Raw genomic sequence first — 26,451 nt, forward strand, 5'->3', positions numbered from 1 at the left:
CAGGTTAGGTTCCAGGCTACTGCTATACAGGAGGACCCCACTCATACAACAGGTTAGGTTCCAGGCTACTGCTGTACAGGAGGACCCTGTTCATACAACAGGATAGGTTCCAGGCTACTGCTGTACAGGAGGGCCCCACTCATACAACAGGTTAGGTTCCAGGCTACTGCTGTACAGGAGGGCCCCACTCATACAACAGGTTAGGTTCCAGGCTACTGCTATACAGGAGGACCCCACTCATACAACAGGTTAGGTTCCAGGCTACTGCTGTACAGGAGGACCCCATTCATACAACAGGTTAGGTTCCAGGCTACTGCTGTACAGGAGGACCCCACTCATACAACAGGTTAGGTTCCAGGCTACTGCTGTACAGGAGGACCCCACTCATACAACAGGTTAGGTTCTAGGCTACTGCTGTACAGGAGGACCCCACTCAAACAACAGGTTAGGTTCCAGGCTACTGCTGTACAGGAGGACCCCACTCATACAACAGGTTAGGTTCCAGGCTACTGCTGTACAGGATGACCCCACTCATACAACAGGTTAGGTTCCAGGCTACTGCTGTACAGGAAGACCCCACTCATACAACAGGTTAGGTTCCAGGCTACTGCTGTACAGGAGGACCCCGTTCATACAACAGGTTAGGTTCCGGGCTACTGCTGTACATTAGGACCCCGTTCATACAACAGGTTAGGTTCCGGGCTACTGCTGTACAGGAGGACCCCGTTCATACAACAGGTTAGGTTCCGGGCTACTGCTGTACAGGAGGACCCCACTCATACAACAGGTTAGGTTCCAGGCTACTGCTGTACAGGAGGACCCCGTTCATACAACAGGTTAGGTTCTGGGCTACTGCTGTACAGGAGGACCCCACTCATACAACAGGTTAGGTTCCAGGCTACTGCTGTACAGGAGGACCCCGTTCATACAACAGGTTAGGTTCCGGGCTACTGCTGTACAGGAGGACCCCGTTCATACAACAGGTTAGGTTCCGGGCTACTGCTGTACAGGAGGACCCCACTCATACAACAGGTTAGGTTCCGGGCTACTGCTGTACAGGAGGACCCCACTCATACAACAGGTTAGGTTCCAGGCTACTGCTGTACAGGAGGACCCCGTTCATACAACAGGTTAGGTTCTGGGCTACTGCTGTACAGGAGGACCCCACTCATACAACAGGTTAGGTTCCAGGCTACTGCTGTACAGGAGGACCCCGTTCATACAACAGGTTAGGTTCCGGGCTACTGCTGTACAGGAGGACCCCGTTCATACAACAGGTTAGGTTCCGGGCTACTGCTGTACAGGAGGACCCCACTCATACAACAGGTTAGGTTCCGGGCTACTGCTGTACAGGAGGACCCCACTCATACAACAGGTTAGGTTCCAGGCTACTGCTGTACAGGAGGACCCCATTCATACAACAGGTTAGGTTCCGGGCTACTGCTGTACAGGAGGACCCCACTCATACAACAGGTTAGGTTCCGGGCTACTGCTGTACAGGAGGACCCCACTCATACAACAGGTTAGGTTCCAGGCTACTGCTGTACAGGAGGACCCCACTCATACAACAGGTTAGGTTCTGGGCTACTGCTGTACAGGAGGACCCCACTCATACAACAGGTTAGGTTCCAGGCTACTGCTGTACAGGAGGACCCCACTCATACAACAGGTTAGGTTCCAGGCTACTGCTGTACAGGAGGACCCCACTCATACAACAGGTTAGGTTCTGGGCTACTGCTGTACAGGAGGGCCCCACTCATACAACAGGTTAGGTTCCGGGCTACTGCTGTACAGGAGGACCCCACTCATACAACAGGTTAGGTTCCGGGCTACTGCTGTACAGGAGGACCCCACTCATACAACAGGTTAGGTTCCGGGCTACTGCTGTACAGGAGGACCCCACTCATACAACAGGTTAGGTTCCGGGCTACTGCTGTACAGGAGGACCCCACTCATACAACAGGTTAGGTTCCGGGCTACTGCTGTACAGGAGGACCCCACTCATACAACAGGTTAGGTTCCGGGCTACTGCTGTACAGGAGGACCCCACTCATACAACAGGTTAGGTTCCAGGCTACTGCTGTACAGGAGGACCCCACTCATACAACAGGTTAGGTTCCAGGCTACTGCTGTACAGGAGGGCCCCTCTTATACAGCAGGTTAGCAAAGTGAAACATAGCCTTTTTTTCACTTTCAAATACACATAAAAGCCTGATAACATGTTTCCACAATCATATATTAAGTGATCAATATTGCTAGACCTAAAAAATGCATGTACAGTACACAATACTTACCTTAAACTATTTTCATCCTTAGCATAGCAGGTGGTGAATATATTTATTGTAGGAATTCTGACTAAATGAAGAATGGGTATAATTGAAAACTGCTATATTAGCAAAATGCTGTAAAGTGAAGTGCTGTAAAGTGGAGCCTGCCTGTACTTAATACTGGCCATATTAAACCAGAATGTATTACCAAAGTACAGCAAGCAGCAGCATTCATTAATTACCAACACCTCCTCCAGGACACACACCTACTCCTGGACATGCACCTACTCCAGGACATGCGCCTAGTCCACTAACATCACAATGAGCAATGCTGATATTATTGTACATACAGGTTGGTCATCATTAATCCGGCAATCAGTTATCCAGTTCCATCGGTAATCCGGCACTAATTTCGGCTAGCATAATTTCAAATTTCATCATTATACTGACTCAGAAATTGTGTAAATCCACAGCAACAAGCCAGTGGAGGAGAAAGCAGTGATGAAAATGAGGAAGATGTAGCAGAAAGTCTCTTTATTGATAGGTTAATTAAGTGTATTCTAACCTAACCACTCTAATCTGGCAAATTCACTAATCTGGCACACTATAGGTCCCAATGATGCCGGATTAGTAATGGCTGACCTGTACTAAATCTCTTCATGGAATACAACATCCAGCTGGTGATAATCTCTACCATATAATTTATTTATAGACGATCAAAGTGTTTAACTGACACAAGGGCAGCCATAACAGTGGACCATGAAAGGATAATGGCAAGCCTACTGATCATGTGTCCTGTAAAATATCTAGGCATTACGGTGGTCTGTGGCCTGGTGGTGAAAGCACTCACTTCACATGGCAAAGGGTGGAAACATTGGGCGCGTTTCCTTACACCGGTTCTCCATCTTCACCCATCAGTAAAATAGGTACCAGAGTGTTAGTTGACTGGTGTGGGTCGCATCCTGGGAAAAAAACTGACCTAATTTGCCTGAAATGCTCTGTATAACAAGTGGTTTTCTAAATAGTAGTATGTCATTGATGTCAGCTATGGTCTGTATACCTTGCACATGTACTTGTAGAAATAAAGATACACATTATTATTACTACTACTGCTGTTCCATGTATGCTAGCAACTGTAAATAAAATTTAACAACCTAAAGACAGACAACAGCTCATGGAACTGCTGTTGGGTAAAATCTCAGATGAGGTGAAAACATCAATTTACAAAATATTATGTATTTAGCATAAATAATACCACAAACAGATCACCAATAGATTACCATGCATCAGATTTAATCCTCCAACACGGTAAAACAATTGAAAAGCTTGAAAAAATGAAGTATTTAGAATTATTCTTAGTTGCTCTATAACCTGAAATGAAACCATACGACGGGCAGGGATAGAACCCGCGATCAGAGTTGTAAAATTTCTTATTGTGCTCTGCATAGTAATGGGCTTCCTGCATGCACACCTCTCGCCTGACTCTATACAAACATTGTATCATGCTAAAATAAAGACTCTAACCTTTAACCAAAATATTTAATACGAAGAAAACACTAGTTATACCTAGTGTTGCTGATAGAATATGTGAACATATTCTATCAGCAAATAACCCACACATAGGAGAGAGGAGCTTACGATGATGTTTCTGTCTGACCTGGACCATTTACAAAGTCACACTAACAGGAATGTCCATTTTGGGTAGACAAATTCTAATACTTACACACTACGTGTACTTAAGACTAGACATAGATATCGAGTGATAAATTCTAATTATGCATTACAAAAAAAAAAAAAGTAGCAACAAATATTACAATTGGTATAAATGAACTGTCTGGTACATTTTCTGCTCTCAAGGCTGTGGAAACTACAACCTCAGTTACTGTAACTGATGGTCTCTCCAATTCACTTGCTCCAAACAACTTGAGACTTGAATGTGGCATGCTTGTGTATGCAGCTAGGAACAGTTATCATAATTAAGAAAGATTATAGTTAGGTTGCAGTGGATTCCCTCTCATACAAGCCTGCAGGAGCATGACTAAGTTGATAAATTAGCAAAACCAACATTAGAGAGAAGGAAGTGTACAATCTTGGTTTAAAACGGAAGTTTGAGAAACATCGTCAGAAAGGTACTAGCAAATAAGTCTGAAGGAGAAGAGTACAGACAGCAACTAGCAGGTCAACTGTATCATAATGAAATGTGTCGAGTTAACGTGTTTTCATATATAATTCAAATTCAAATGTTTATTTCTTTTATGCAGTACATACATATACACAATGCAATTTACATGTAATAAAATATTGTTAGGCATAAAAAACAGCCACTAGTATATCATGTAATACAGTGGACCCCCGCATACCGATGGCACCATATAACGATTAATCCGCATACCGCTTGCTTTAATCGCAAAAATTTTGCCTCTCATACCGCTTAAAAACCCGCTCACCGATTTTCGTCCGAGACGCGTCCAATGTGCGCCCTCAGCCAGCCTCACATGTGCCGCCCGTGCCATTGTTTACCAGCCAGCCTCCGCGGTAACATCCAAGCATACAATCGGAATATTTCGTATTATTACAGTGTTTTCGGTGCTGTTTCTGGAAAATAAGTGACCATGGGCCCCAAGAAAGCTTCTAGTGCCAACCCTACACCAATAAGGGTGAGAATTCCAATAGAAATGAAGAAAGAGATCATTGATAAGTATGAAAGTGGAGTGCGTATCGCCGACCTGGTCAGGTTGTACAAGAAACCCCAATCAACCATCGCTACTATTGTGGGCACCAGAAAGGCAATCAAGGAAGCTGTTCTTGCCAAAGGTTTAACTGTGTTTTCGAAACAAAGATCGCAAGTGATGGAAGATGTTGAGAGACTCTTATTGGTGTGGATAAATGAAAAACAGCTAGCAGGAGATAGCATCTCTCAAGCGATCATAAGCGAAAAGGCTAGGAAGTTGCATGAGGATTTAATTAAAAAAATGCCTGCAACTAGTGCTGATGTGAGTGAATTTAAGGCCAGCAAAGGTTGGTTTGAGAGATTTAAGAAGCGTAGTGGCATACATAGTGTGATAAGGCATGGTGAGGCTGCCAGTTCGGACCACAAAGCGGCTGAAAAATATGTGCAGGAATTCAAGAAGTACATAGAGACTGAAGGACTGAAACCTGAACAAGTGTTTAATTGTGATGAAACAGGCCTGTTTTGGAAGAAAATGCCAAGCAGGACCTACATTACTCAGGAGGAAAAGGCACTCCCAGGACATAAGCCTATGAAAGACAGGCTTACTTTGTTGATGTGTTCCAATGCTACTGGTGATTGCAAAGTTAAGCCTTTATTAGTGTATCACTCTGAAACTCCCAGACCGTTCAGGCAAAAGAATGTCCTCAAGGAGAATTTGTGTGTGCTGTGGAGGGCAAACAGTAAGGCATGGGTCACTAGGGACTTTTTCTATGACTGGTTACACCATGCATTTGCCCCCAATGTGAAAGATTACCTAACTGAAAAGAAATTAGAACTTAAGTGCCTCCTGGTGTTAGACAATGCCCCTGGTCATCCTACAGACGTGGCAGAGCGACTTTATGGGGACATGAAATTCATTAAGGTGAAGTTTTTGCCTCCTAATACCACTCCTCTCCTGCAGCCCATGGACCAGCAGGTTATTGCAAACTTCAAGAAACTGTACACAAAAGCTCTGTTTGAAAGGTGCTTTGTAGTGACCTCAGAAACTCAATTGACTCTAAGAGAGTTTTGGAGAGAGCACTTTAATATCCTCAATTGTGTAAACCTTATAGGTAAGGCTTGGGAGGGAGTGACTAAGAAGACCTTGAACTCTGCTTGGAAGAAACTGTGGCCAGAATGTGTAGACAAAAGGGATTTTGAAGGGTTTGAGGCTAACCCTGAGAATCCTATGCCAGTTGAGGAATCCATTGTGGCATTGGGAAAGTCCTTGGGGTTGGAGGTTAGTGGGGAGGATGTGGAAGAGTTGGTGGAGGAGGACAATGAAGAACTAACCACTGATGAGCTGATAGATCAATTTCAAGAGCAAGAGGCCAGACCTGAGAAAACTGGTTCAGAGGAGAGGAGAGAGAAATTGAAGAAGTTGCCTACTACAAAGATTAAGGAAATGTGTGCAATGTAGCTGAAAGTGCAAACCTTTATGGATGAGTATCACCCTCACACAGCTATTGCAAGCCGTGCTGGTGATTATTACACTGACAATGTTGTGAAACACTTTAGGGAAGTCATAAAGGAACGAGAGGTACAGGCCACTATGGACAGATATGTTGTGCGAAAGAAGTCCAGTGACTCTGAAGCTGGTCCTAGTGGCATTAAAAGAAGAAGGGAAGTAACCCCAGAAAAGGACTCGACACCTCAAGTCTTAATGGAAGGGGATTCCCCTTCTAAACACTAACACTCTCTCTCCCCTCCTCCCATCCCATCAATCATCACCAGATCTTCAATAAAAGTAAGTGTCATGTAAGTGTGCATGCCTTTTTCAGTTTGTGTGTATTAAAATTAACATTTCATGTGGTAAAAAAAAATTTTTTTTCATACTTTTGGGTGTCTTGCACAGATTAATTTGATTTCCATTATTTCTTATGGGGAAAATTCATTCGCATACCGATTATTTCGCATAACAATGACCCCTCTTGCACGGATGAAAATCGGTATGCGGGGGTCCACTGTACAGGCAATACATGCATGTAATACATGCTTGAAGACTATACTTAAGAACTAGACATAGATTATTAAGTAGAATTTCTTGTACAGTTAATTACAATATACAAAAAAAAAAAAATAAAATAGGTGGCTACATGAATAATGGTACCATTTTAAAAGTACAGTATAACTAAATATTTCTAACTCATTCAACAATCTTTACTTAAGTAGGATCAGGGATGTATTTCCATAAGACACCTGCTGTCCCTGTCCCTGTTCACCCATCAGTTCAAAATAGATACCTGGGTGTTAGGCAACTGGTATGGGTCGCATCCTGGGACAAAACTGACCGAATTTGCCTGAAATGCTCAGCATAACAAGTGGCTTTCTATATAGTAGTATGACACTGATGTCAGCTAGGCCTGTATACCTTGTACATGTACTTGTAGTAAATAATTATTATTATTATTATTATTATTATTATTATTATTATTATTATTATTATTATTAAAAATTAATAAACAAAAAAGTAGCTAATGTACAAATGGTACAATTTTAAAATTATTTATTTATTTATTTATTTATTTATTTAGAAATTTTAGCATACAAACAGAGGTACAAAAAATACAGGTAAGAGCAGCATGCCAAAGCCACTTATACTATGCATAGCATTACGGGCTGGCTTAAAATTAACTTAAGATTAACTAAGCAATGATGAAATCAGTGATAAGACATTATTGCAAACAGATAACTATAAAATACAAATGAGTATTACAAAGACAGGTCCTATGGTTGCATGCATTGCTGTTCATTCAGTAGAATGGAGTATTCTGTTAGGTAGTGTATTTAAAAAAATAAAGTTAGGTTTAACATTTGTGTGATATAATTGTGAGTAACATTTAGGATATACAATTTATATGGTTCAGTTATTCAGTATTTATTTGGTTTTGAGTGAGTAAGTGAACTTTGAGAAGAGACTTGAATTTATAAACAGGTAGTGTTTCTTTTATATTTACAGGTAATGAATTCCAGATTTTAGGGCCTTTTATGTGCATTGAGTTTTTGCATAGACGAATCTCCAGCTAGTGTGGGGGAGCTGAGCTAGAGTTCGTCACGGCCATGCTAGCTGGAGATTCGTCTGTAAAAACTTGCATTTGTGGTCACAGAGGTGCCTGTGCTAACCTTCCTATGGTGTAGAAATATACCTAGTTGGATGAATCTTATTGTGGCTAGCTGGTCTAGTGGCTAACGCGACGGGCTGGAGTTTTGAGACTCTATGACCGCGGGTTCAATCCCGGCCGGGGGTATGGTTTGTTTGCAATCGTGTCATTACGATTTCTTGAGTCAGGTTTTGTCAATGTTTAGTGTAAGTTTGTTAGTCCTCTTCCAGGTAGATATTTTCTGTAATTCGGTGTTTACAGTATTGGCTAGCATGACTGGGCTCGGGTGAGAGAAGACGTATGTGGTGTCATCTGCAAAAAGTGTGGGTTTGAGTAATTGCGAAGCATTTGGTAGGTTATTTATGTATAGGAGAAAGAGAAGAGGGCCAAGGACACTTCCCTGATTTATTATTTCAGACCAATTCAATGATCTTCAGTTTTGTGGAGTTACTTAGTAACAACAGGACTGTGAAGATAAAGCAAGTTACTGTCTTACAGTAGAAATAAGAGACAAGATGGGAGTTGAAGGAAGACTGGAAGAACAGTGACAGCTGGATGAGCTGGCCGTGTCCCATAGCTGAGTTGGTAGCGTACTCAGCTCACACACTTAAGTCTGTAGTTTGATCCCCGGTACGAGTGGAAACATTGGGGTATGTTTCCTTAAGACACTTGCTGTCCATGTTTACCTAGCAGTCAGTAGTTGCCTAGTAAGTAAGTAAGTTTATTCAGGTATACACAAATACAGTTACATAGAATTATCATACATAGCAGCATATGTGTAGAGAACCTAGGTGTTAGCATACTGGTGTGGGTCGCATCCTGGAGGCAAGTGTAGATTACCTGGAGACCTGGAGCGAGTTCCAGGGGTCAACGCCCCCGCACCCCGGTCTGGAGACAAAATTGACTTAATTTGCCCGAAATGCTCAGCCTGGTGGCAAAAGATCTCGCTTCACATGGTGAGGGGTCTGGGTTCAAATTCCTGGAGAAGGGGTGGAAAAATCGCACTTGTTTCCTTACACCAGATGCAAATGCAGTTTACTATAGACAAATGCAAAGTTCTAAATGTTGGACAGTTAAATAACCATGCCACATATAAACTAAATAATGTAGATCTTAATACTACTGATTGTGAAAAGGATTTAGGAGTTCTGGTTAGCAGTAATCTGAAACCAAGACAACAGTGCATTAGTGTTCACAATAAAGCTAACAGAATTCTTGGCTTCATATCTAGTAGTATAAATAATAGAAGTCCTCGGGTTGTTCTTCAACTCTATATATCCTTGGTTAGGCCTCATTTAGACTATGCTGCTCAGTTCTGGTCACCGTATTACAAAATGGATATAAATGCTCTGGAAAACGTACAAAGGAGGATGACAAAGTTGATCCCATGTATCAGAAATCTTCCCTACGAGTATAGACTGAGGGCCCTGAATCTGCACTCTCTCGAAACGCGTAGAATTAGGGGGGATATGATCGAGGTGTATAAATGGAAAACAGGAATAAATAAAGGGGATGTAAATAGCGCGCTGAAAATTTCCAGCCAAGACAAGACTCGCAGCAATGGTTTCAAGTTGGAAAAATTCAGATTCAGGAAGGATATAGGAAAGCACTGGTTTGGTAATAGTCGTGGATGAGTGGAACAAACTCCCGAGTAGTTATTCAGGCTAAAACATTGTGTAGTTTTAAAAATAGGTTAGATAAATACATAAGTGGGTGTGAGTTGGACCTGACTAGCTGATGCTACTGGGTCAGAAGCCGTGCTCCTTCCTTAAGTGGAAGTGACCCGACTAGGTGGGTCATTGGGCTAATCCGAGGTGGGGGACATGGACCTGCTTCGCATGGGTCAGTAGGCCTGCTGCAGTGTTCCTTCTTTCTAATGTTCTTATATTCACCCATCAGTACAATAGGTACCTGGGTGTTAGTGGACTGGTGTGGGTCACATCCTGGGACAAAACTGACGTAATTCGCCCGATATGCTCAGCATAACAAGGGGCTTTATATATAGTAGTATGTCACTGATGTCAGCTATGGTCTGTATACCTTGTACATGTAATGGTAGAAATAAAGATGATTGTTATTGACAGAACATTGCTGGTTCAGTTATGTTAGGGAGATGAGCTGCTTTTTAATAGCCCTAAACCGATTGACAGACAAAATTTCTTTCAATGATTCGGGCAATGAATTCCAGATCTTACGGCCATTTAAGCACAAATTTTTCATAGGTCTAGTCGGACACGGGAGACCCCAATGAAAATAAGTCACTTTGACTTTTATGTGTTATCCTGGGTGATGTACACACATGTTGCTACATATGATAATTTATGTAAGTGTATTTATGTGTACCTAAATAATCTTACTAAAGAGGGTTTTATGTGTTGTGTTGAACCTGTGTTCTGCTCCATCTGTAACATCAACAGTAAGTTGTTACTACTACACTATCTCTGCTGCTACACACACTACATATATCAATGACTTAAGCTTCCTATTAAGCTGACCTAAGCTTTACATTAACTTAAGCTTTACATTAAGCTGACCCAAGCTTTACATTAAGCTGACCCAAGCTTTACATTAAGCTGACCCAAGCTTTACATTAAGCTGACCCAAGCTTTACATTAAGCTGACCCAAGCTTTACATTAAGCTGACCCAAGCTTTACATTAAGCTGACCTAAGCTTTACATTAAGCTGACCTAAGCTTTACATTAAGCTGACTACTAAGCTGTCACACAAACTTACTTGGGCTCACTGCAGACCCAGTCGCCTTCTGAAGCTTTATATTTGGTCGACATCTTCTAGGACACGTAGCCAGGGGCTAGGACACGTAGCCAGGGGCTAGGACACGTAGCCAGGGGCTAGGACACGTAGCCACGGCTAGGATAACACGTAGCCAGGGGCTAGGACACGTAGCCAGGGGCTAGGACACGTAGCCACGGCTAGGATAACACGTAGCCAGGGGCTAGGACACAACACGTAGCCAGGGGCTAGGACACAACACGTAGCCAGAGGCTAGGACACGTAGCAAAGGGCTAGGACACGTAGCCCATCCAGGGACACGACACGTAGCCAGGGGCTAGAACACGTAGCCAGGGGCTAGAACACGTAGCCAGGGGCTAGGACACGCAGCTACCACCAGTATACACCCTTCTGCTGTTGCTACTAATTGATGCTAGTGTTTCGAACCCGTGAGTCGAATCCTAGTGTTGAACCTCGGAGTCACACCTTCCAGTCGAATCCTGAAGCCGAACCTCAAATTCGAACCCTTCAGTCGAACCCCGGAGTCGAACTCTGGAGTCGAATCCCGGAGTCCAGCCCTGGAGCCGAACCCCGGAGTCGAACCTTGGAGTCGAACCTAATAGTTGAACTTTGGAGTCGAACCTAACAGTTGAACCTCGGAGAAGAACCTCATAGTTGAACCTCGGAGTCGAACCTAATACCTGGAGTATACCTGGCAAGAGTTTCTGGGGTCAACGCCCCCGCAAATCGGTCTGAGACCAGGCCTCATGGTGGATCAGAGTCTGATCAACCAGGCTGTTACTGATGGCCGCACACAAACTAACGTACGAACCACAGCCCGGTTGATCACGTACTGACTTTAGGCGCCTGTCCAGTGCCTTCTTGAAGACAGTCAGGGGTCTATTGGTAATCCCCCTTATGTATGCTGGGAGGCAGTTGAACAGTCTTGGGCCCCGGACATTTATTGTGTTGTCTCTCAGTGTACTCGTGGCGCCCCTACTTTTCATCAGGGGAATGTTGCATCTCCTGCCGAGTCTTTTGCTCTCATAGGGAGTGATTTTCGTGTGCAGGTTTGGTACCAATCCTTCCAGGACCTTCCAAGTGTATATTATCATGTATCTCTCTCGTCTGCGTTCGAGGGAATACATATCAAGGACCTTCAACTGTTCCCAGTAATTTAGGTGCCTTATCGTACTTATGTGTGCCGAGAAAGTTCTTTGTACACTCTCCAGGTCTGCAGTGTCGCCAGTACATTCAGTGCAGTACAGTCACTGCATCTTCACTATAACTCAGTCACTGCATCTTCACTATAATACATTCACTACATCTTCACTATAATACATTCACTACATCTTCACTATAATACATTCACTACATCTTCACTATAATACATTCACTGCATCTTCACTATAACTCAGTCACTGCATCTTCACTATAATACATTCACTACATCTTCACTATAATACATTCACTACATCTTCACTATAATACATTCACTACATCTTCACTATAATACATTCACTGCATCTTCACTATAATACATTCACTGCATCTTCACTATAATACATTCACTACATCTTCACTATAATACATTCACTGCATCTTCACTATAATACATTCACTACATCTTCACTATAATACATTCACTACATCTTCACTATAATACATTCACTGCATCTTCACTATAATACATTTACAACACCTTCACTATAACATATTCACCATCTTCAATATAGTATTGCTAATAAGCACCACAATACATATATTCCAGCCTCACTATAATCTCCAAAAGAGATATATTATAGCAGGTTATACTGGTAATCTGTATATCTTGTTACTCTTGTTAGTATATTCCAGCCTCACTATAATCTCCAAGAGAGATATATTATAGTAGGTTATACTGGTAATCTGTATATCTTGTTACTCTTGTTAGTATATTCCAGCCTCACTATAATCTCCAAGAGAGATATATTATAGCAGGTTATACTGGTAATCTGTATATCTTGTTACTCTTGTTAGTATATTCCAACCTCACTATAATCTCCAAGAGAGATATATTATAGCAGGTTATACTGGTAATCTGTATATCTTGTTACTCTTGTTAGTATATTCCAGCCTCACTATAATCTCCAAGAGAGATATATTATAGCAGGTTATACTGGTAATCTGTATATCTTGTTACTCTTGTTGGTATAAGCATCAGTAATGGATTCATCAAATAAATACAAGTGTGTGCCAGACAATGCTGCTAAAAGGAAGAGAGAAGAGGAAAATTCTCTGTTTCCTCCATCCAAAAAATCTAATGAAGGAAAAATGAGCAAGAAGACTTGGTGTCAGGACAAGGAAAATGACGCAAAAATAAAGTATGAAAATCTTCTTTCAGATCTATTCGTCAGTTCTTCAGATGAATCTTCTGAGGACGAATATTTGGATAAGAAGTGTGTGCCAGACAATGCTAAATGTGTGCCAGACAATGCTAAGTGTGTGCCAGACAATGGTAAGTGTGTGCCAGACAATGCTGCTAAAAGGAAGAGAGAAGACGAACATTCTCTGTTTCTTCCATCCAAAAAATGTAAGGAAGACAAAATAAGGAACAATAATTCTGATCTGGAAAACGAAAACCAAGCCAAGTTAAATTATGAAAATGTTGTCTCAGATTTATTCATCAGTTCTTCAGACGAATCATCAGATAACGAATCAACGGACAGCAAATCCACTGATATGGAAACCACTGATAAGGAAGCTAGTAAAGATGAGATAGATAAGAAGGAGCTGGAGGAACTTGAACGGCAAGGACAACAAATTCTTGAACTTGTCTTTGCTGATGAAGACAGCTATCGTGATGATAGTGATAAAGATGATGATTTTTATTTAGAACGTGATGAACCAGAGCCTGATAGTGAGACTGAAAACGGTTATTATTATAGTGACAGTAACGACGACGATAGTGACATTATCCAGGACGATTATTATGGCAATTCTGATCCAGAAAATTATGATGATTATTACCTGAATGATTATTGAACGGAAAAATATTGAAGTGACGAGGAGATTGAACAAGAATTTTGAGTCAGTTATTACTGCTGTGATAATAACTTTTAAGTTATACATTTTACATTTAAGTTATATGTTTTTTATTGTGTAAGTTTAATAGTAAGTTATATTGAACAGGAAGTAATCTATCATGGATGATAGATGGAAGTAATCTATCATGGATGATAGATGGAAGTAATCTATCATGGATGATAGATGGAAGTAATCTATCATGGATGATAGATGGAAGTAATCTATCATGGATGATAGATGGAAGTAATCTATCATGGATGATAGATGGAAGTAATCTATCATGGATGATAGATGGAAGTAATCTATCATGGATGATAGATGGAAGTAATCTATCATGGATGATAGATGGAAGTAATCTATCATGGATGATAGATGGAAGTAATCTATCATGGATGATAGATGGAAGTAATCAATCATGGATGATAGATGGCAGTAATCTATCATGGATGATAGATGGCAGTAATCTATCATGGATGATAGATGGAAGTAATCAATCATGGATGATAGATGGAAGTAATCAATCATGGATGATAGATGGCAGTAATCAATCATGGATGATAGATGGAAGTAATCTATCATGGATGATAGATTCAAGTAATCTATCATGGATGATAGATGGCAGTAATCTATCATGGATGATAGATGGCCAGTCTGTTAAAAAACTATATATGGAAATGTGTTTAAATTAGAGTGATGGAGAGAGAAGATAAGAATATTATAGTGGAGATGTTAAAATATTACAGTGGAGAGGTTAAAATATTATAGTGGAGATGTTAAAATATTAAAGTGGAGATGTTAAAATATTATAGTGGAGATGTTAAAATATTATAGTGGAGATGTTAAAATATTATAGTGGAGATGTTAAAATTTTATAGTGGAGATGTTAAAATATTATAGTGGAGATGTTAAAATATTATAGTGGAGATGTTAAAATATTATAGTGGAGATGTTAAAATATCAGACGTCATTTTTAGTGAAACAAGTGATGGAGGTTCCATCCTCAGTCTGCTTAGTTTAACATCTTACACATCCTCATAATGGTATATGTGGCATGCAAAGAGTACGTAACCTTTATTCGGCGCATGGACACACCCTCATTTACAGGCTATCTCCCCCAACCAGCGAACCAGATTGCTAAGAGTTGGTGATGGGGCCCCATCGTTCAACTAGTGACCAGGTTCTAGCCAATAAGAAGGTGGGATTGGCAATCGCAGAGGTTATGTGGATACCGCTCTCCTGTCTGCCCTTGTCATTCCCATTCTAGAGCTGGTTGAGCACGGTCTGCTATCTTGTGGCTTCTATTTCTGCCTTGCTTACCGTGACGTGCACTATACTTATTACTGTACAAAGAGTACATATTGCTGTTCTAAATTGGTGAAGGATAATATAAGTCTAAACTTTTTCTGCTGTGTTTCTTTTGCTCCCATTACACCTGGGATAACAGGCCTTTGAAATCCTGGATTGTAATGGTACACCATACAGGATGAAGCTGAAATTAGTCTGAAGTTCCTTGACCATGAATTTTCTTGCATTAGGATAACACACTCAATACTGCTGAACGCTGGTGTTTTAATGCTAGTGTTTAATGCTGGTGTTTAACGCTGGTGTTTAACGCTGGTGATTAACGCTGGTATTTAACGCTGGTGTTTAACACTGGTGTTTAACGCTGGTGTTTAACACATTTACAGCATCTTCACTATGGTACTGTCACTGCATCTTCACTATGGTACTGTCACTGCATCTTCACTATGGTACTGTCACTGCATCTTCACTATAATACATTTACTACATCTTCACTATAATATATTCACTACATCTTCACTATAATACATTCACTGCATCTTCATTATAATATATTCACTACATCTTCACTATAATACATTCACTGCATCTTCATTATAATATATTCACTGCATCTTCACTATAATACATTCACTGCATCTTCATTATAACATTCACTGCATCTTCACTATAATACATTCACTGCATCTTCACTATAATACATTCACTGCATCTTCACTATAATACATTCACTGCATCTTCACTATAATACATTCACTGCATCATCACTATAATACATTCACAACATCTTCACTATAACATATTCACCATCTTCAATATATTGCTAATAAGCACCACAATACATATATTCCAACCTAACTATAATCTCCAAGAGAGATATATTATAGTAGGTTATACTGGTAATCTGTATATCTTCTTACTCTTGTTAGTATATTCCAGCCTCACTATAATCTCCAAGAGAGATATATTATAGTAGGTTATACTGGTAATCTGTATATCTTCTTACTCTTGTTAGTATATTCCAGCCTCACTATAATCTCCAAGAGAGATATATTATAGCAGGTTATACTGGTAATCTGTATATCTTCTTACTCTTGTTAGTATATTCCAGCCTCACTATAATCTCCAAGAGAGATATATTATAGTAGGTTATACTGGTAATCTGTATATCTTGTTACTCTTGTTAGTATATTCCAGCCTCACTATAATCTCCAAGAGAGATATATTATAGCAGGTTATATTGGTAATCTGTATATCTTGTTACTCTTGTTAGTATATTCCAGCCTCACTATAATCTCCAAGAGAGATATATTATAGCAGGTTATACTGGTAATCTGTATATCTTGTTACTCTTGTTAGTATAAGCATCAGTAATGGATTCATCAAATAAATACAAGTGTGTGCCAGACAATGCTGCTAAAAGGAAGAGAGAAGATGAAAATTCTCTGTTTCCTCCATCCAAAAAATCTAATGAAGGAAAAATGAGCAAGAAGACTTGGTGTCAGGACAAGGAAAATGAGGCAAAAATAAAGTATGAAAATCTTCTTTCAGATCTATTCGTCAGTTCTTCAGATGAATCTTCTGAGGACGAATATATAGATAAGAAGTGTGTGCCAGACAATGCTAAGTGTGTGCCAGACAATGCTAAGTGTGTGCCAGACAATGCTAAGTGTGTGCCAGACAATGCTAAGTGTGTGCCAGACAATGCTAAGTGTGTGCCAGACAATGCTAAGTGTGTGCCAGACAATGCTAAGTGTGTGCCAGACAATGCTGCTAAAAGGAAGAGAGAAGACGAACATTCTCTGTTTCCTCCATCCAAAAAATGTAAGGAAGACAAAATAAGGAACAATAATTCTGATCTGGAAAACGAAAATGAAGCCAAGTTAAATTATGAAAACGTTGTCTCTGATTTATTCATCAGTTCTTCAGACGAATCATCAGATAACGAATCAACGGACAGCAAATCCACTGATATGGAAACCACTGATAAGGAAGCTAGTAAAGATGAGATAGATAAGAAGGAGCTGGAGGAACTTGAACGGCAAGGACAACAAATTCTTGAACTTGTCTTTGCTGATGAAGACAGCTATCGTGATGATAGTGATAAAGATGATGATTTTTATTTAGAACGTGATGAACCAGAGCCTGATAGTGAGACTGAAAACGGTTATTATTATAGTGACAGTAACGACGACGATAGTGACATTATCCAGGACGATTATTATGGCAATTCTGATCCAGAAAATTATGATGATTATTGCCTGAATGATTATTGAACGGAAAAATATTGAAGTGACGAGGAGATTGAACAAGAATTTTGAGTCAGTTATTACTGCTGTGATAATAACTTTTAAGTTATACATAATATTGAGTCAGTTTTTACCGCTGTGATAATAACTTTTAAGTTATACATTTTACATTTAAGTTATATGTTTTTTATTGTGTAAGTTTAATAGTAAGTTATATTGAAGAGGAAGTAATCTATCATGGATGATAGATGGAAGTAATCTATCATGGATGATAGATGGAAGTAATCTATCATGGATGATAGATGGAAGTAATCTATCATGGATGATAGATGGAAGTAATCTATCATGGATGATAGATGGAAGTAATCTATCATGGATGATAGATGGAAGTAATCTATCATGGATGATAGATGGAAGTAATCTATCATGGATGATAGATGAAAGTAATCTATCATGGATGATAGATGGAAGTAATCTATCATGGATGATAGATGGAAGTAATCTTTCATGGATGATAGATGGAAGTAATATATCATGGATGATAGACGGAAGTAATCTATCATGGATGATAGATGGAAGTAATCTATCATGGATGATAGATGGAAGTAATCTATCATGGATGATAGATTCAAGTAATCTATCATGGATGATAGATGGAAGTAATCTATCATGGATGATAGATGGAAGCAATCTTTCATGGATGATAGATGGAAGTAATCTATCATGGATGATAGACGGAAGTAATCTATCATGGATGATAGATGGAAGTAATCTATCATGGATGATAGATGGAAGTAATCTATCATGGATGATAGATTCAAGTAATCTATCATGGATGATAGATGGCAGTAATCTATCATGGATGATAGATGGCCAGTCTGTTAAAAAACTATATATGGAAATGTGTTTAAATTAGAGTGATGGAGAGAGAAGGTAAGAATATTATAGTGGAGATGTTAAAATATTATAGTGGAGAGGTTAAAATATTATAGTGGAGATGTTAAAATATTATAGTGGAGATGTTAAAATATTATAGTGGAGATGTTAAAATATTATAGTGGAGATGTTAAAATATTATAGTGGAGATGTGAAAATATTATAGTTTAGATGTTAAAATATTATAGTGGAGATGTTAAAATATTATAGTGGAGATGTTAAAATATTATAGTGGAGATGTTAAAATATTATAGAGGAGATGTTAAAATATTATAGTGGAGATGTTAAAATATTATAGTGGAGATGTTAAAATATTATAGTGGAGATGTTAAAATATCAGACGTCATTTTTAGTGAAACAAGTGATGGAGGTTCCATCCTCAGTCTGCTTAATTTAACATCTTGCACATCTTGATAATGGTACACCATACAGGATGAAGCTGAAATTAGTCTGAGAAGTTCCATGACCATGAATTTTCTTGCATTAGGATAACACACTCAGTACTGCTGAACGATGGTGTTTTAATACTGGTGTTTAACACTGGTGTTTAACGCTGGTGTTTAATGCTGGTGTTTAATGCTGGTGTTTAATGCTGGTGATTAACGCTGGTATTTAACGCTGGTGATTAACACTGGTATTTAACGCTGGTGTTTAACGCTGGTGTTTAACGCTGGTGATTAACACTGGTATTTAACCCTGGTGTTTAACGCTGGTGTTTAACACATTCACAGCATCTTCACTATGGTACCATCACTGCATCTTCACTATGGTACTGTCACTGCATCTTCACTATATACATTCACTGCATCTTCACTATAATACATTTACTACATCTTCACTATAATACATTCACTACATCTTCACTATAATACATTCACTGCATCTTCATTATAATACATTCACTGCATCTTCATTATAATACATACACTACATCTTCACTATAATACATTCACTGCATCTTCACTATAATACATTCACTGCATCTTCACTATAATACATTCACAACATCTTCACTATAACATATTCACCATCTTCAATATATTGCTAATAAGCACCACAATACATATATTCCAACCTAACTATAATCTCCAAGAGAGATATATTATAGGAGGTTATACTGGTAATCTGTATATCTTCTTACTCTTGTTAGTATATTCCAGCCTCACTATAATCTCCAAGAGAGATATATTATAGTAGGTTATACTGGTAATCTGTATATCTTGTTACTCTTGTTAGTATATTCCAGCCTCACTATAATCTCCAAGAGAGATATATTATAGCAGGTTATACTGGTAATCTGTATCTCTTGTTACTCTTGTTAGTATAAGCATCAGTAATGGATTCATCAAATAAATACAAGTGTGTGCCAGACAATGCTGCTAAAAGGAAGAGAGAAGAGGAAAATTCTCTGTTTCCTCCATCCAAAAAATCTAATGAAGGAAAAATGAGCAAGAAGACTTGGTGTCAGGACAAGGAAAATGAGACAAAAATAAGGTATGAAAATCTTCTTTCAGATCTATTCGTCAGTTCTTCAGATGAATCTTCTGAGGACGAATATTTGGATAAGAAGTGTGTGCCAGACAATGCTAAATGTGTGCCAGAAAATGCTAAGTGTGTGCCAGACAATGCTAAGTGTGTGCCAGATAATGCTAAGTGTGTGCCAGACAATGCTGCTAAAAGGAAGAGAGAAGACGAACATTCTCTGTTTCTTCCATCCAAAAAATGTAAGGAAGACAAAATAAGGAACAATAATTCTGATCTGGAAAACGAAAATGAAGCCAAGTTAAATTATGAAAATGTTGTCTCAGATTTATTCATCAGTTCTTCAGATGAATCATCAGATAACGAATCAACGGACAGCAAATCCACTGATATGGAAACCACTGAAAAGGAAGCTAGTAAAGATGAGATAGATAAGAAGGAGCTGGAGGAACTTGAACGGCAAGGACAACAAATTCTTGAACTTGTCTTTGCTGATGAAGACAGCTATCGTGATGATAGTGATAAAGATGATGATTTTTATTTAGAACGTGATGAACCAGAGCCTGATAGTGAGACTGAAAACGGTTATTATTATAGTGACAGTAACGACGACGATAGTGACATTATCGAGGACGATTATTATGGCAATTCTGATCCAGAGAATTATGATGATTATTGCCTGAATGATTACTGAACGGAAAAATATTGAAGTGACGAGGAGATTGAACAAGAATTTTGAGTCAGTTATTACTGCTGTGATAATAACTTTTAAGTTATACATAATATTGAGTCAGTTTTTACCGCTGTGATAATAAATTTTAAGTTATACATTTTACATTTAAGTTATGTTTTATATTGTGTAAGTTTAATAGTAAGTTATATTGAAGAGGAAGTAATCTATCATGGATGATAGATGGAAGCAGTCTATCATGGATGATAGATGGAAGTAATCTATCATGGATGATAGATGGAAGTAATCTATCATGGATGATAGATGGAAGTAATCTATCGTGGATGATAGATGGAAGTAATCTATCATGGATGATAGATGGAAGTAATCTATCGTGGATGATAGATGGAAGTAATCTATCATGGATGATAGATGGAAGTAATCTATCATGGATTGCTCTTGACTCTTGCCCTGGCAGGTCATAGCAGCTCTCCTTACTTACTCAGTCTCCCTACGATCCCCGTTGGGGAGGGGAACCTTTACCAGCGTTGTCTTCACCTTGACTTGCACGATGAGCTACGCAAATCGTGTCAAGATCAAGCCAACAAGTGGTACCGTTGATGATTCAACGAAGATTGCTCTTGCAACTGTTGTTCAAGGAACACTGAAAGTTAAATTCAACACCATTTTGTCTCTGAAAGAAGCATTCATTGTTGTGTGTCACGATGATGCTGAAGCAGAGAAGCTACTCACTACAGATGCCACCACTACACTCACTGCTCAAGGGTTTACTGTTATGTCATCTCCTGCCCTCAAGGCCAGGAAATCAGTATTCCTCAAAAAACTGGACAAGATTCTGACGTCTCTATCACCTGCAGAACTCAAGACATCCATCGAGACTCAAAATACTTGGGCTACTGTTGACAGCATCACAAAAATCCCGAATGCATCGTCCATGCTCAAGGTCACCTTCACTGACGTTAACATGGCTGCCACTGCTCTGAACGAAGGTCTTGCTGTTTACTACTACTTCATCAGTCCAACTTACATCGAAGCAGAGAGATATCAGTACATCCAACACTGCTGGAACTGTTATTCTTACCATCACACCACCAAAGCATGTCCAGTAAAAGACAAGAAGTTCTGCACTACATGTGGTAGTGAGGGACACACCTTCAGTTCCTGCACCATTGCTACTCCACCACAACCATCGTGCTTAAACTGTAAAAGTAACGACCACCATACACTGGCAGCAAAATGTCCTACACGAAAGGATATTGTGAAGAAAACACAAGAAGCAGCAAAGAAAAAACCTACTAGCAACACACCAACGTATGCAGCAATTGCAAAGATCCAAGCTAATACTACAGAATTACTTCAAGCTACTACTCAGCCAGCCTCCACCATCATCACTCCTCCAGCTTGTGACGTAACCAAGATCCACTACTGTCTCATATACGCTCACATGCAAAATATGGCTGTACCTGGATCTTTTAACTCGACCATCAATGAGTTATTTGCACTAAATAATATGCCATCATTCATATTCCCAGCATCTCCACCTTCGGAAGAAATACTAAAATTCACCAAGGACTTAATCAACACCTCTACACCTGCAGCTCCAACACCATCAACAACTAGTGACGTCACTCCAACAACGTCCAATGAGAAGTCTCCATCGCCTCCACTCCTCAACGAAACTGACCAATCAGAAGCCTTTCCACCAGAAACATCCTCTGATTCGTCCATTGAAGATGAAGAAGAAGAAGAAGAAGAAGTTGAAGTGGAAAATATACCTTCACCAGCACCAACACTAACATCCGAAGACCCAATATCACATCCTAATCCTGAAACATATAAGGATGTACTCGATTGGCATGGTATATTTTTCTGTACCACAGAAAATAATCCTCAAGTCATGGAGCCAGCTGAACTCAAATCTCACCTCATCCAAAAAACAGTCAAGTTTGTTGAAGATACCAAAGCTACTTGTGGAACTAAAGCTGCTTGTGGAAATGAACTTTCACACCTTATTAAGCATGCTGAAAAATTAATCGAAAACCCTAAATATCGACACTCGTTAACCCATCTCTCAAGAATTCCTCTCCAACAATTTAGACGTATTGAAAATGGAACACCACTCAGTTATTTCGAAAAACAGAAAAAAACACCACAAGTCTAGATAATCACCAAGCCATTATGAAATGACCAATCAACATTGAGCTCCTCCCTTGTCGCCTGCAGCCACCAATCACCATCAAGAAGCAGAAATCTTCCATCCAGCAAGTTGCAGTCAGCTCCTACAGAGTTCCTGTTGTCTCTACATCGTCTTTCATCATCGTCATTCAGGCTTAGCAGTTGGGTTTAGTCCTGACTCTTCTCTCTTCGACTCAAGACATTCCTCTCACCGTCTATTCTTCGCACTGTCCCCACTTGCCCCTCGCCCCTCGTGGGTACTTACCTGTGAGTCCGATCCTGATCCTGATCCTTTTCAATCTTCACTATAATACATTCACTACATCTTCACTATAATACATTCACTACATCTTCACTATAATACATTCACTGCATCTTCACTATAATACATTCACTACATCTTCACTATAATACATTCACTGCATCTTCACTATAATACATTCACTGCATCTTCACTATAATACATTCACTGCATCTTCACTATAATACATTCACAACATCTTCACTATAACATATTCACCATCTTCAATATATTGCTAATAAGCACCACAATACATATATTCCAGCCTAACTATAATCTCCAAGAGAGATATATTATAGTAGGTTATACTGGTAATCTGTATATCTTCTTACTCTTGTTAGTATATTCCAGCCTCACTATAATCTCCAAGAGAGATATATTATAGCAGGTTATACTGGTAATCTGTATATCTTCTTACACTTGTTAGTATATTCCAGCCTCACTATAATCTCCAAGAGAGATATATTATAGTAGGTTATATTGGTAATCTGTATATCTTGTTACTCTTGTTAGTATATTCCAGCCTCACTATAATCTCCAAGAGAGATATATTATAGCAGGTTATACTGGTAATCTGTATATCTTGTTACTCTTGTTAGTATATTCCAGCCTCACTATAATCTCCAAGAGAGATATATTATAGTAGGTTATACTGGTAATCTGTATATCTTGTTACTCTTGTTGGTATAAGCATCAGTAATGGATTCATCAAATAAATACAAGTGTGTGCCAGACAATGCTGCTAAAAGGAAGAGAGAAGAGGAAAATTCTCTGTTTCCTCCATCCAAAAAATCTGATGAAGGAAAAATGAGCAAGAAGACTTGGTGTCAGGACAAGGAAAATGACGCAAAAATAAAGTATGAAAATCTTCTTTCAGATCTATTCGTCAGTTCTTCAGATGAATCTTCTGAGGACGAATATTTGGATAAGAAGTGTGTGCCAGACAATGCTAAATGTGTGCCAGACAATGCTAAGTGTGTGCCAGACAATGGTAAGTGTGTGCCAGACAATGCTGCTAAAAGGAAGAGAGAAGACGAACATTCTCTGTTTCTTCCATCCAAAAAATGTAAGGAAGACAAAATAAGGAACAATAATTCTGATCTGGAAAACGAAAATGAAGCCAAGTTAAATTATGAAAATGTTGTCTCAGATTTATTCATCAGTTCTTCAGACGAATCATCAGATAATGAATCAACGGACAGCAAATCCACTGATATGGAAACCACTGATAAGGAAGCTAGTAAAGATGAGATAGATAAGAAGGAGCTGGAGGAACTTGAACGGCAAGGACAACAAATTCTTGAACTTGTCTTTGCTGATGAAGACAGCTATCGTGATGATAGTGATAAAGATGATGATTTTTATTTAGAACGTGATGAACCAGAGCCTGATAGTGAGACTGAAAACGGTTATTATTATAGTGACAGTAACGACGACGATAGTGACATTATCCAGGACGATTACTATGGCAATTCTGATCCAGAAAATTATGATGATTATTGCCTGAATGATTATTGAACGGAAAAATATTGAAGTGACGAGGAGATTGAACAAGAATATTGAGTCAGTTATTACCGCTGTGATAATAACTTTTAAGTTATACATAATATTGAGTCAGTTATTACCACTGTGATAATAACTTTTAAGTTATACATAATATTGAGTCAGTTATTACCGCTGTGATAATAACTTTTAAGTTATACATTTTACATTTAAGTTATATGTTTTTTATTGTGTAAGTTTAATAGTAAGTTATATTGAAGAGGAAGTAATCTATCATGGATGATAGATGGAAGTAATCTATCATGGATGATAGATGGAAGTAATCTATCATGGATGATAGATGGAAGTAATCTATCATGGATGATAGATGGAAGTAATCTATCATGGATGATAGATGGAAGTAATCTATCATGGATGATAGATGGAAGAAATCTATCATGGATGATAGATGGAAGTAATCTATCATGGATGATAGATGGAAGCAATCTATCATGGATGATAGATGGAAGTAATCTATAATGGATGATAGATGGAAGTAATCTATCGTGGATGATAGATGGAAGTAATCTATCATGGATGATAGATGGAAGTAATCTATCGTGGATGATAGATGGAAGTAATCTATCATGGATGATAGATGCAGTAATCTATCATGGATGATAGATGGAAATAATCTATCATGGATGATAGATGGAAGCAATCTATCATGGATGATAGATGGAAGTAATCTATCATGGATGATAGATGGAAGTAATCTATCGTGGATGATAGATGGAAGTAACCTATCATGGATGATAGATGGCAGTAATCTATCATGGATGATAGATGGCAGTAATCTATCAAGGATGATAGATGGAAGTAATCTATCATGTATGATAGATGGAAGTAATCTATCATGGATGATTGATTGAAGTAATCTATCATGGATGATAGATGGGAGTAATCTATCATGGATGATAGATGGCAGTAATCTATCATGGATGATAGATGGCAGTAATCTATCATGGATGATAGATGGCCAGTCTGTTAAAAACTATATTTGGAAATGTGTTTAAATTAGAGTGATGGAGAGAGAAGGTAAGAATATTATAGTGGAGATGTTAAAATATTATAGTGGAGATGTTAAAATATTATAGTGGAGATGTTAAAATATTATAGTGGAGATGTTAAAATATTATAGTGGAGATGTTAAAATATTATAGTGGAGATGTTAAAATATTATAGTGGAGATGTTAAAATATTATAGTGGAGATGTTAAAATATCAGACGTCATTTTTAGTGAAACAAGTGATGGAGGTTCCATCCTCAGTCTGCTTAGTTTAACATCTTGCACATCTTCATAATGGTACACCATACAGGATGAAGCTGAAATTAGTCTGAGAAGTTCCATGACCATGAATTTTCTTGCATTAGGATAACACACTCAGTACTGCTGAACGATGGTGTTTTAATGCTGGTGTTTAACACTGGTGTTTAACGGTGGTGTTTAATGCTGGTGTTTAATGCTGGTGTTTAATGCTGGTGATTAACGCTGGTATTTAACGCTGGTCTTTAACGCTGGTGTTTAACGCTGGTGATTAACGCTGGTATTTAACGCTGGTGTTTAACGCTGGTGTCTAACACATTCAGAGCATTTTCACTATGGTACCATCACTGCATCTTCACTATAATACATTCTCTGCATCTTCATTATAATACATTCAGTGCATTTTCATTATAATACATTCACTGCATCTTCACTATAATACATTCACTGCATCTTCACTATAATACATTCACTGCATCTTCACTATAATACATTCACTGCATCTTCACTATAATACATTCACTACATCTTCACTATAATACATTCACTGCATCTTCCCTATAATACATTCACTGCATCTTCACTATAATACATTCACTGCATCTTCACTATAATACATTCACTACATCTT

The 26,451-nt window shown here is 38.9% G+C and overlaps 1 protein-coding gene across 4 annotated transcripts in view; it reads right to left on the reverse strand.

The window, feature by feature from the left end:
• Positions 1-11,298, reverse strand: part of LOC128701884 (zinc finger Ran-binding domain-containing protein 2) — a 271,719-nt gene extending 260,421 nt beyond the window's left edge. For 3 of the 4 annotated variants that reach the window (XR_011393964.1, XM_070099876.1, XM_070099879.1), the window contains exon 1: positions 10,813-11,297. Coding sequence is in view for 3 of the 4 variants with exons in the window: in XM_070099876.1 (XP_069955977.1) it covers positions 10,813-10,865 (53 nt within the window). In the remaining variant the exon portion in view is untranslated. Of the gene's footprint in view, positions 1-10,812 lie in introns of all 4 variants that reach the window. The other variant, XM_070099877.1, reaches the window with a different exon arrangement.
• Positions 11,299-26,451: the final 15,153 nt, after the last annotated feature.

Source organism: Cherax quadricarinatus, chromosome 69 (genome assembly GCF_038502225.1).
Source record: "Cherax quadricarinatus isolate ZL_2023a chromosome 69, ASM3850222v1, whole genome shotgun sequence".
NCBI lineage: Eukaryota > Metazoa > Arthropoda > Malacostraca > Decapoda > Parastacidae > Cherax > Cherax quadricarinatus.